The sequence below is a fragment of the Oncorhynchus mykiss genome, chromosome 19 (assembly GCF_057628025.1).
Source record: "Oncorhynchus mykiss isolate SJ-2025 chromosome 19, ASM5762802v1, whole genome shotgun sequence".
Lineage (NCBI taxonomy): Eukaryota > Metazoa > Chordata > Actinopteri > Salmoniformes > Salmonidae > Oncorhynchus > Oncorhynchus mykiss.
The window spans coordinates 20,571,753-20,584,689 of NC_143040.1; the positions used below are offsets into that span (position 1 = coordinate 20,571,753).

The following is a 12,937-nucleotide window of genomic DNA, read 5'->3' on the forward strand; positions in this document are numbered from 1 at the left end:
CCAACATCACAGCCATGCTATGCTATTCAGCCCTTCTGAGAAGGGCTCTACCAACATCACAGCCATGCTATTCATCCCTTCTGAGAAGGGCTCTACCAACATCACAGCCATGCTATGCTATTCATCCCTTCTGAGAAGGGCTCTACCAACATCACAGCCATGCTATGCTATTCATCCCTTCTGAGAAGGGCTCTACCAACATCACAGCCATGCTATGCTATTCATCCCTTCTGAGAAGGGCTCTACCAACATCACAGCCATGCTATGCTATTAATCCCTTCTGAGAAGGGCTCTACCAACATCACAGCTATGCTATTCATCCCTTCTGAGAAGGGCTCTACCAACATCACAGCCATGCTATGCTATTCATCCCTTCTGAGAAGGGCTCTACCAACATCACAGCCATGCTATGCTATTTATCCCTTCTGAGAAGGGCTCTACCAACATCACAGCCATGCTATGCTATTAATCCCTTCTGAGAAGGGCTCTACCAACATCACAGCCATGCTATGCTATTCATCCCTTCTGAGAAGGGCTCTACCAACATCACAGCCATGCTATGCATCCCTTCTGAGAAGGGCTCTACCAACATCACAGCCATGCTATGCTATTAATCCTTTCTGAGAAGGGCTCTACCAACATCACAGCCATGCTATGCATCCCTTCTGAGAAGGGCTCTACCAACATCACAGCCATGCTATGCTATTAATCCTTTCTGAGAAGGGCTCTACCAACATCACAGCCATGCTATGCATCCCTTCTGAGAAGGGCTCTACCAACATCACAGCCATGCTATGCAATTCATCCCTTCTGAGAAGGGCTCTACCAACATCACAGCGATGCTATGCTATTAATCCCTTCTGAGAAGGGCTCTACCAACATCACAGCCATGCTATGCATCCCTTCTGAGAAGGGCCCTACCAACATCACAGCCATGCTATGCAATTCATCCCTTCTGAGAAGGGCTCTACCAACATCACAGCTATGCTATTCATCCCTTCTGAGAAGGGCTCTACCAACATCACAGCCATGCTATGCTATTCATCCCTTCTGAGAAGTGCTCTACCAACATCACAGCCATGCTATGCTATTCATCCCTTCTGAGAAGGGCTCTACCAACATCACAGCCATGCTATGCTATTTATCCCTTCTGAGAAGGGCTCTACCAACATCACAGCCATGCTATGCTATTTATCCCTTCTGAGAAGGGCTCTACCAACATCACAGCCATGCTATGCTATTAATCCCTTCTGAGAAGGGCTCTACCAACATCACAGCCATGCTATGCTATTCATCCCTTCTGAGAAGGGCTCTACCAACATCACAGCCATGCTATGCTATTTATCCCTTCTGAGAAGGGCTCTACCAACATCACAGCCATGCTATGCTATTTATCCCTTCTGAGAAGGGCTCTACCAACATCACAGCCATGCTATGCTATTTATCCCTTCTGAGAAGGGCTCTACCAACATCACAGCCATGCTATGCTATTTATCCCTTCTGAGAAGGGCTCTACCAACATCACAGCCATGCTATGCTATTTATCCCTTCTGAGAAGGGCTCTACCAACATCACAGCCATGCTATGCTATTAATCCCTTCTGAGAAGGGCTCTACCAACATCACAGCCATGCTATGCTATTCATCCCTTCTGAGAAGTGCTCTACCAACATCACAGCCATGCTATGCTATTCATCCCTTCTGAGAAGGGCTCTACCAACATCACAGCCATGCTATGCTATTAATCCCTTCTGAGAAGGGCTCTACCAACATCACAGCCATGCTATTCATCCCTTCTGAGAAGGGCTCTACCAACATCACAGCCATGCTATGCTATTCATCCCTTCTGAGAAGGGCTCTACCAACATCACAGCCATGCTATTCATCCCTTCTGAGAAGGGCTCTACCAACATCACAGCCATGCTATGCTATTAATCCCTTCTGAGAAGGGCTCTACCAACATCACAGCCATGCTATTCATCCCTTCTGAGAAGGGCTCTACCAACATCACAGCCATGCTATGCTATTCACTGCTGCATCTCTGCTGTTACCAGACTCGTATTTACTATTGCTAATGCTGCACAATTTAAATATTTGCCATCTATTCTACTGAGCCATTTACTTTATGGTCGTATTCTTATCTTTTATTATTTCTTGTTGCGTTGTCGAGAAGGAACCTGACAGTAAGTGTTTCATTGGACAGAGTAGTGTATACAATGTGTATCCTTTACATAATCTCCATTCATTTATCCCTCCACCTCGCCATCCCTCTATCCCCCCCGCCGTCTCGCCTTCATGCAAACACTCACCCCTTTCATCTCCTGTTGGCGCGGCAGCATGCAAACAAGGTAGAGAGGAAGCAGCAGCAGAGATCTGGATTGATGTTCCCACACTAAACCCATTGAGAATAGGCCAGGGGTTTATCCATGTTGCCATCAGAGATCTACCTACTCCCCTCCTGACTCCTGGCCTTTGTTGTTTACAGCTACATGGCGATGACGTCTGTGGAAAAGTATGTGGAAGTTCTGCTGTGGTACTGTTCTACTGAAAGTACACACACAGTATTGTTTAACTAACCTTGTGGGGACAAACAATTTATAAACATTCAAATCCTATATCTCTAACCTTAACCAAAAAACCCAATCTTATCCCTAACTCCTGAACCTAATTCGAACACAAATTCTACCTTAACCCTAAACTTCCTAGAAATAGCATTTGACCTTGTGGGGACTAACGAAATGTCCCCAGTTGGTCAAATTTCTGTTAATTTACTATTCTTGTGGGGACCCCACAAGTATAGTTCCACACACATACACACGTACTGCAAGAATCACTTCACTCACTCCCTGGATCACTGACAAGCTAACCGGCACTTGAAGGCTGTATTTTGTACCATTGACTCCTGTGTTGTCTACTACTCACCTGTCTCAGTATTATTGAACCATTCAAACTAGCCTTATCTCACTGTAGCAGGCTGTGCAGCTCTCTGTATCCCTGTCTCAGAGTCTCATGGAAGTCATTATTACGCAGTGGCTCAAGGGATTGTTTTAGCCACTCTAAATGCAGGCAGCATGTTGCTGTGCCATTATGTGCTGTTCCTAATGCTGTGGGAAAGAGAACGCTGGGTGTGTCAGCCTGGGTATGCATTTTATAATATGTGTTGATCCTCTGGGGTGTTTGGCTCTAATCCATTCAGCTTGTTGACCCCCCCCCCCCCCCCCCCAGGCCTCCTCCCTCCCTAGCAGGTAATGAGGAGGTGAGCTGATGTGTTTGAACATGTTAATCAACCTCCTCCACTGAGCCCAGAGGTGGGAACACTGACTGAACGCAGCACGTGTTCAACGTGTTGAGCACCTAACTCAGCCAACCTACACCTCAGCCTATAACCTTCAGCTGGTGTTTAACACAGAATCACAGTCCTATCTGATAAGGTCCTTTATGGCTTTTACCCTGTTGTATTAGGTTGTTAATGGGCACAGCTGTTGAGTCCCTTCATGTTGATGTTTCATTTCAGAAATACGACTGACTGTTGCCTCAGAATGATGTGTTGATTGGTACTCTGTTTTAATGTAGCCAACACAGATGGGCTTCAGAGAAATGTATAATTGTGATGTTATGAGCGTTCCTAGTCTGAATGCAGTAGGCCTAACTGTTTCATAGAGACTAACTGTAGTGCGGACAGTGGTCAACGTCCCCTCGGCTACAGGAGAACGGACGCCTAGATGACACTGGATGGTGTCCTCCTATTGTAAATGTCTGTGTTGTTCATTGGAGAAGGGGACAGATAGACTATATATAGCCAGGCTCTCCCTCTTTGGCCCCAGTTGTGGCCCACCTGTAAATATTTCAAAAAGGTACCATCACTTTAATGGCCACTGTAAATGTCCTCTGTCTATCACCCATTGGTCTATCACTGGTGGGAGGAGGGCCAATGTCAGAGCCCATTCGTCCTGGCCAGACCCTATTGTTGGTCCATTTGTCCTGGACCAGGCCCTGCCATTTGTCCTGGACCAGGCCCTGCCATTAGTCCTAGACCGGGCCCTGCCATTGGTCCATTAGTCCAAGACCAGGCCCTGCCATTGGTCCATTAGTCCTAGACCAGGCCCTGCCACTGACCAGGACATCATTATGGGCTCTGTCTGAAGAGGACAGTCGCACTTCCTGATGGAGCTTAATGATCTCACATCAGTCACAAAGTCCAGATGCACAGGCTATGGGAGTGTGGTGGACTAATTAATGTATTGGTTGGTGGTTCAGTCGACAGTATTGAAAAATGCCATGCATACATTTAACTAATTTAAGAAGCAGACACTCGACTACTAATTAATATTGTGAAAAAGAGTTCTCATTGCTTGGTGGGTGTAACAATATGTGTACCTAGAATTCATTAGATTTAAATGTCTGGCCTCAGAGGTAGGAATCACGCACAGCAACATGTTCAGAAAGAGTAAAAAAAAAGCCAGTGTACTGCAAGTTAGGACAGCCTTGTAAGTGCTACTGTAGGTGTGGCTAGCTGGCTTTTCAACTATCTATCACGACCTCGCCCTAGTGTGTGAAACACCTGCCGAGAGGGAGACGCTTTTTACATCTCACAGCTTTAGAAACCGGAGCCACTGTCACCAGAACCACTCTGTCAGAATACACACACATTGATGATGCTTACAAAACCTCTGTCCTTAGGCAAACATTCTATCCTGTCATCGGTGGCTCTGCCTGTGTTATCTCCCGTGAAAAGCTCTTCCTATTTTGTTACCTGTGAAGCCTCTCTCTCCCTCTCCCTCCCTCCCAGCCCATCCATTGAATAACACGTTCAAAAGATGACGTAACAAGATAGACTTCACTTCACTTTCTATAGCTTTATCTCAATGTATTTACCTTGGGAGTTAGCTAGGTCTCTCTACCTAACTCTGACTAGGACTTGTTGCTCTGTGTATAGTCAACCAGTAACCAACTTTACAAAGATGCATGACACAGTTCGAAGAAAATGGTCTTTTCATCTGGTAGAATTCAGTGTTGAAATTTTGTCCTTGGCTACTTTCATTACTCAGGAGACACTTATACACATTCAGTGACTGTTATAGCATGTATAGCATAGGCCTATGTCATAGCATTGTTATGTCAGGAGGACATAAGCAAATGTCAATGCAGTGATGTTTCTAAACCCAAGGTGAAACTAACACAATGTTGACAGAGAACACTCAGCAGGTCACTGTCCTCTAATCTAACAGGTTCTTAGAATGAATTTAACAGTAGCATGGGGAATGTGGTGTTGATCTCTTCAAGCTCACTCTTTCTCTCTGTCCCTCACTTTATTTCTCTGTCCCTCTTTCTCTCTCTCTGTATCTCTCGCTCTCTCATCCTGTCATTCTCTATCTCTCATTCTCTCTCTCTCTTTCTCCATCTCTTTCCCTTTCCCCCTGCGCTTCCTTAGCAAAATCAATATGGTGGTATGCTGCTATATTTAATTTATCATCATTCTAGTTTGACTGTGGTGGTATGGCTTTAAAACACTGCTATAGTTGGCCTATTTGTTCCTCTCAATTCTCCATGTTCCTTATCATCTCTACTAGGCTTCAAAGCAGGTTTGATGTTCTCCTGGTGTTGCTGTTCCGTATTCCCTCACTCACACGAAGCTCTCTGAGGAGTTAACCTCCACCCCAAGGGGAAATCATCTCACCCTGTATACTCTGATCCAAACCCTTCAGAAATAACATCTGGTCATGAATGGCAGAAACCATGGTTAGAGGATGACACTAGGTCTGTGGGCGAGAGGGGGATGGAACTAGATTCGATAGTGCTGCTAGGTAACGGATGTGTTTTGAAACGGTGGAAGCTCCTGTAGTGGATTCATGTCCTCTGTGTGCCAGTAGGAGTGGGTAATGAGCAAGAGCAGTGTGGAAGTTTCTCTTTCCTTTGTACTTGTGAGAGTGGGGATGGAGAAAGATAATGACAGAATGAGATCATCATCATCCCTTGCAGTTGTCATCATTCAGTTTCATCACCATCTAGGCTACATCGTAATCTTTCATCAGTGACTCAGGTCTCTGATCCCAACAGGGGTTCTTCACTGTGCCCGATCACAGCAGGAGGTCTGTTCCATTTCACCTCCTTTTGGAATAAATGAGCCACAAGTAGTGTGTTACTACATACGTCCTCATGATCAATGATACTATTGATTCATTATTGATCCAGATTAGTCACCGACTCACTCCAAAACAGAAAAAAACGGCTGAATGTTTATAGCGCTCCCTGCTTAAAGCAGCATGCCTCTTCTTCCCTTTTCAACTCTGTTCAAGTGCCTCCAAAGTGTGTGTGTGTGTCTGGCTGAGGTTCGCAACAGGGGTCCTTAGTCAACACTCCTGTTTTCAAAGGGAGATGCTGATTTCAAGACTTCTTCAGAGCTTTTCTGTTTATCCAGTCTCTGGCGTTTGGGGCTATGGAGACGCACAGACACACACACTTTTCTGGGGTCACATGCTCTCCCAGAAACATTATAAATTGAGTTGATTACACAGGCATCAAAAATAATAAAGCTGACTACATTCATTGTGTGAAAGCAAAGCACCATCTCCTTGGTGCTCCTCTTTATAGAAGTGGTGCCCCATCTCCCTGGTGGTGCCCCATCTCCTTGGTGCTCCTGTTTTATAGAAGTGGTGCCCCATCTCCCTGGTGCTGCTCTTTATAGAAGTGGTGCCCCATCTCCTTGCTGCTCCTGTTTATAGAAGTGGTGCCCCATCTCCTTGCTGCTCCTGTTTATAGAAGTGGTGCCCCATCTCCTTGGTGCTCCTCTTTATAGAAGTGGTGCCCCATCTCCTTGGTGCTCCTCTTTATAGAAGTGGTGCCCCATCTCCCTGGTGCTGCTCTTTATAGAAGTGGTGCCCCATCTCCCTGGTGCTGCTCTTTATAAAGTGGTGCCCCATCTCCCTGGTGCTCCTCTTTTTAGAAGTGGTGCCCTATTTTGAGACTTGACAGTATGTTGCTGGGCTCTATTTTGAGCAAGTGGCGCATCTCCTCTCCAGGCAATATAGTAGTATCCTCAATATGTCTTCCAACTGCAGTGCACTATGCAGTTAGGTTACAGTAGGTGAGTGTGTGTAATTTAGGTCATATTTTCCTCATAGAAAGGAAGTACTGAGGGGAGTAGCTACATTTCTGTCTCCAGTGTCTCAGATTAGTTACTAGTTGTTGGTGTTTTCGGTAACTGGTGTGGAGTCTGTAGTCATACATTTTTGACCCCTAATTTCCTGGGATTATAATTTGTTTTAAGAATGATTCAGTGTCAATCCCAGCATAATTTAATTTTAAAAAGTAGCTTCCTATAACAGGAATGAAAAACAAATTTAGGATGGGTTAAAGCGGTCAACATTGCTCATCACTGACTGACTCTCTATTTTTGAGGCGTGGCACACTGTAGCGTTACCTCTTAATGTACTTAAAAAAATAAAATGGAACCGTTATGTAACTAGGCAGTTAAGAACAATTTACAATGATGGCCTACACCGGCCAAACTCGGACAACGCTAGGTCACCCTATGTGTGCCACCCTATGGGACTCTGAACGACAGCCAGTTGTGATGCAGCCTGGATATAAAATGCAGGAGTGTTAAAAGACAGTACTGAGCTATACAGGGACATATTAGCCCAGTAGTGAAGTTTAAAAGGCACTCCGTCATACTCCAACCATATTAAGAAGAAACCAAGATGGCCAAGATACAAACAGAATCTTCAGTTTGATTCTAGGACACAGTAGTTGCCAGTGCATTGTTTTCTGAGTCCAGGTAAGGTAGGTTAACCACTATAAAAGTACAACGCTAATCTACCACCAGGCCTGTTTTGACCCCATGAGGTTGAAGACACAGACTCTGGTGAGGTAATGTGTCTGTCTGTGGAAGGAGAGGACGTATTACTGTGGCATTAAGACGGAGCAGAGACGCAGCCAACTGGAGGAACCCAACAGACTGCTACTACTGTCTCTCTCTACCCTATAATTGGGGGTCATGCATCTGGCTGGGACACTAAGCAGAGGACTGTAATAGTATCTCCCACTGTCCAGTATGTTGTGTTTTTAAAACGGACCCAATGAGAAGAGTGCTTGTTATAGGAAGGAGCTGAGCTTTGGGAATGTGGTATTTTGTGAGTTGTTTGTGTCCAGTTATGGGTCTTGTTGGTAGCAGTGCAGCACTATAGTGGGGCTTTTTAGTGTGAAACTAAGAACTTGTTACAAATCTGTACTTGAGAGGTTTAGTGCTTTATGGCTTCTCTATATGGGAGAGTAGTGTGTGAGAGTGAATGGAGGTGTGGATTCCTTTAGAGCACTCCTCCTCTCCCCTCTCCTCTCTGTTTGCGTTGACCCAGCTGGACCTGGACCCCCACTTCCCCTCCATGGGTGGAGCAGGTCCCTGGAGGAACTACAGCCACAGTCTGGGCAGTGGGGGGCTGACACAGACACACATTGAGCTCCGACCGTGGTTATTGTTTACAATACATCATGCCGATATGATCTCCAGGGAAACATTTAGGAGTTGTCGCTACAGAGTAAGTCAACTTGGACATGACTGGTGGTTGTCGGTGGGGTCGAGAATGCCTAGAATGTTTTAGCTTATGTTTTATTTGACGTGTGTGGACTTCCGTGATCTGGCCTCCCTCGAAGAGTGTGGTCAGTGGTTACATCGTAGAAGTAAAGTCTTTCTGCGCACTGTAATATGTTGTGACAGGTTTCCCATGGTGCCTCAGTGTGACAGTGTCAGAGGTCATAGTATGTAGGGGAGGAGAGGGGGACTCATGGTTGACCAGAGACACCAATTATATCACAACTCTAATTGGAGTGAACAGTAGCATGATTATTCAACAAATGATGATGACATTTATTATGTTCTTTCAGAAGATGTTAGTTTGGCACTGTTGTCTCCATGCTTGTGTAGTGTGTGTGGATGTGGCGTGGGTCGTTGGATTGCTCTCTTTCTCTCTGTGTTACTCCCTCTTTCTCTCTCTCTCTGTATGTTACTCCCCCTCTCTCTACAGTCAGTGGTGTTCTGAGCCTCTTACTCACATCGTCCAGTCACTTCCTCACATAGCTCTAGTCTCCAGTCATTCCACTGCTCCGTACCACATTACCAGGAACTCCACTCAGTCACACTTTCTGGCAGTGCTGCTCTCAAACCTCCTCTGGTGTGTCAAAGTTAGACTTCTCTCTCTCTCTATCTCCACAGGACTGGGTGTGTCTGGATGTAAAGAGGGGACATTCTGTGTCGTCGATACAAGACGAGCAACCATGGTGAAACAGAGGTAGGAATCTCAGCGATTTCTGTCCCGGGTGACCCTGCCTCATGCATTCCTATAAGGCACGTTCCCTGTGTTAACTAAAAACAGATGTGTTTAGCTTTAGCATTAGTATTTCAGTGTGTCTCTGTGGTGCCAAGCTCTGTGGCTGGTTGTTGAGTCTCTCCTCTTCAAGTGGGTCGAAACCATTCAAAAAAAAGTTTGACTTGGCCGTGATTGGTTGAGAGTCCGTTTGAGGGGCAGCCTTTCTGATCTCTAATTGGTCATTGTGGTCTGACAGTCTGCTTCTGCTTCTGCTTCCAGCAGGAGGGTTACAGTTGAACTCCTGCAGTGCATGGCTGTAATTCATGTGTTGTTATTGTACACTGTATGAAGCAGACGTCTTCAATAGAAGACATTGTCCTAAAATGTTGTTTACTGACCTGGTTGATTATATGCCAGTACCTAGCAACGGCTAACTAGGTATTGTGCGTTTGTTTGCATTGTTGTCAGGTTGAGTCGGTAGCCCAGTTTTTATTTTTTATTTACTGTCTAGTCAGTCCCAATTGTTAGTCTGTTATCAAAGTATTCAAAGTGTGATCTGTTGACATGGATATAATCTGAACATCAGTTGTTCTCAGAATTACGCCCATTCGATGTGGGCACTTGGCCAATGACATCACATAGCACTAGACTCTAGAATGAAAATCATCTGATTCTCAGAACCACCATAGTCTCCATTCACTGTCCCCGGAGGAGCGGAAACATGGGATTCTAGGAAGATAATAGAATCCAAATATCCTCCGTCCTGAGTTATAGTCCTATTTATAACTGACCTGAGCAGGGACTGGGGCGGGGAGGGAGATGGCCTGTTGCACTACACCATGTCAGCAGAAAGCCAAGCTTTTCTTTGCAGCAATGGTCCTCTTTCCTGTACAATCACCTCCTTTACAAGGGAAGCAACAAATAACCCTGGCTTGCACCTATTGTTATCTGACTGTCACAGTCACATAATTAAGTTAGCAATGGCTCTGTGCATTGCAAAGTCCATCGGTGCTGGTATAAGCATAGAGAATGTATTTGTGTTTTATTTCAATCTGTGGGGATACAGGTCTAAGTGTGTAGCAGGTAAACGCTAAGGCTGGAACAGTTCTGCAGTGTCTTGACAGACAAGTTATTTTTAGTACTTTTAATCCTTATTTTGGTTCCTGACTGACGAGCAGTGTGAGAAACGGACACCTGACCTCACTCTCTAGATATGTGAGGGACACATATTTTCACAGGCGCTTCTGGACAGAGCTAGAATCAACATAACATTAGGCTACAAAGTTAACATATTTTACATACCAAAACAGTTCCAGACCATTCATGGAAAGAATAGTGTTTTATTAGTTCTCGCGGGCCCACTAGCTGGTAATACACACTCTATTGTCATGCATCATAATCTCTTCTGGTGTCACAAGATGAGTGAGTGGGTGATGAAAGTGGTGTCACTGGGACCTTATGGAATTCACTGTGCATTGTAGCCTACTAGCGAGGCGTTACGTCTGTAAATCTGTGGTCTTCTGTAGTTCAGTTGCTAGAGCATGGAGCTTGCAACGCCAGTATAGTGGGTTCAATTCCCGGGACCGCCCATACTTACAAATGTCGCTTTGGAAAAAAGCGTCTGCTAAATGGCTTATATTATTACAAAGCCATCACCACTTTTCCCTGGGTAAGTATTTTGGCAGGCACTTGTCGAGCTGAGGAATAGAGGGCATGGTTTGTGCCACCGGCTGAGTGTCTCCCCCTCTCGCACGCTCTCTGCCTGTGCCCTGTCATTGTTTTCCCTCTCTTTTCTCTCGCATGCCTAGCTGCTGTGAATCCAGGGGGAGAGAAGACCGTGTTACAGGCTGCTGCAGTGTTTGTGTTTTTTTTTTTTGGCTAGAGGTCAACTGAACAGCATGTCTCAATCAATCACCCTGAATCTGTCCTATGGCTACAGTAGTCTTAATCTGTCAGCTACTACTACAGTATGCCATAGTATGTATTGTTAAAGGTTTGAACAGTGACAAATTACTGATTCACCATCTGCATGTACAGGATGATGACATGATGTTTTCTGTGCTCTGCAGATCCCCAGTGTTCCCTCATCCCCCTGTCCAAGTGGTCTCAGCCGGTCTCCAGTGAGGACTCTCCCCCTCTACCCCTTTCCGTCCTGTGTAATGGTTTAACCCACATGAGATCTGGTCACCATGATGATGGCCTCCATGGTTGCCAACGGAAACAGGGATGGCAGACCGGGGGAGGCCCTGGTCCTGAAAGGGTTGGACCCAGAGACCTGCATGATCGTGTTTAAGAACCACTGGGCACAGGTGAACAAAACCACAATTCTGTCTTGTAACCCTAGTTATAACTTCAGCTCAAAACCCTCATTTAACTTGTATAGCTCAATCTCGTAGAACCCGGACCCTAACTCAAACCCTCAGAACACTAAATGCATATCATTGTAGCCCAATCACTTTAACCCAGAAGCTCTTCCTCGAACTCTTAAAACACAAACTCTTATAATTGGAACCATAACTCCAAACCCCACCGCAGAACCTATAACACAAACATTTCCTAAATCCTACAACCTAAACTCCTACAATCCCGCCCATGAACGTGAACCCTCTCAGGCCCAGACCTCATTGTGGTAACTGAACGGCTACAGTATGTAACTGAAATAATGACTGTCTACTGGCTCCTCCCTTCTCTATTCAGCCTCAGTTCACCCCAGTGGGAGGGAGTTGGCAGGAGTCTCCACCCCTCTCCGCTACAGAGAATAGAATACAGTAAGGCCTGGAAACACAAACATAATTTACTATAAAATGGGGTTGGAGCTCACGTTGCTGGACGTAGAACAGTAACAACACAACCAAGAGGCCTGAAATTATGTTCAATCTGTTCCATTTTTGTGTATCATTCTCAGCATTTATCATTTTTATTTATTTTTTAACCTTTATTTAACTAGGCAAGTCAGTTAAGAATTACGGCCTACCCCGGCCAAACCAGGACGACGCTGGGCCAAATGTGCGCCGCTCTATGGGATAATGTAAATGTTATGTCTGTGTAGTGCACTGTTAAGGGTTTCAACAGAATCATATTCAGAAATGTAGGACATTTCTAGATCTTGGACCCTCTCTGCAGGAAGGTTGGCACTACAATACGGCTCCAGCTGAGTCTTAATTGCTACATTTTGGCTAATTAATAGCGGGATAGGAGTACTATTGATTTTGGGTCTTAGAATTCCTGGAAAAGCCCAGCCTGCTAAGTAGGCACCCCCCGGGACCCTATATTGAGGAAAACTGTTGACATTTCAGAAAAATGGGTAGACTTTCATTGACAGTCAATGGCTTCAGCCTTATCTCTCCCTCTCCAGACCCATGTGAAATCACTGTCCTTTTGTTAGGATGTCTGAGAGAGCTGAATGTTATCCAGTCAGTGTAGTGGGTTGCCCAGGACAGGATAATATGTTCTGGGCAACAGTTTGTTTCATCTCACTATGGTTCTATACAGATACCAGTACACAAAAGGAACTATATTGATGTATCTCTATGTACCAGTACATGTTATCCATTATCCTGACGGCTCCATGCCTCCACCTCCATGTATTACTAGTCAGTGGTTAGAAAAGGCCACTTGATCATCTATAGTCCTACT

General features: G+C 45.3%; 2 protein-coding genes across 4 annotated transcripts in view; one reads left to right on the plus strand and one right to left on the minus strand.

The window, feature by feature from the left end:
• Positions 1–3,122, minus strand: part of sh3d19 (SH3 domain containing 19) — a 36,098-nt gene extending 32,976 nt beyond the window's left edge. For both annotated transcript variants that reach the window (XM_090210437.1, XM_090210436.1), the window contains exons 1-2: positions 2,922–3,122; positions 2,309–2,501 (exon numbers count right to left, since the gene is read on the minus strand). In XM_090210437.1, coding sequence (XP_090066563.1) covers positions 2,309–2,435 — 127 coding nt within the window. In that variant the 5' untranslated portion in view covers positions 2,436–2,501; positions 2,922–3,122. The remainder of the gene's footprint in view (positions 1–2,308; positions 2,502–2,921) is intronic.
• The window catches only part of LOC110497380 (FHF complex subunit HOOK-interacting protein 1A), a 38,891-nt gene that overhangs the window by 5,580 nt on the left and 20,374 nt on the right, over positions 1–12,937 (plus strand). The window contains exons 2-3 of one of the 2 annotated variants that reach the window (XM_036954306.2): positions 9,208–9,283; positions 11,371–11,610. In XM_036954306.2, the coding sequence (XP_036810201.1) occupies positions 11,491–11,610 (120 nt within the window). In that variant the 5' untranslated portion in view covers positions 9,208–9,283; positions 11,371–11,490. The remainder of the gene's footprint in view (positions 1–9,207; positions 9,284–11,370; positions 11,611–12,937) is intronic. The other variant, XM_036954307.2, reaches the window with a different exon arrangement.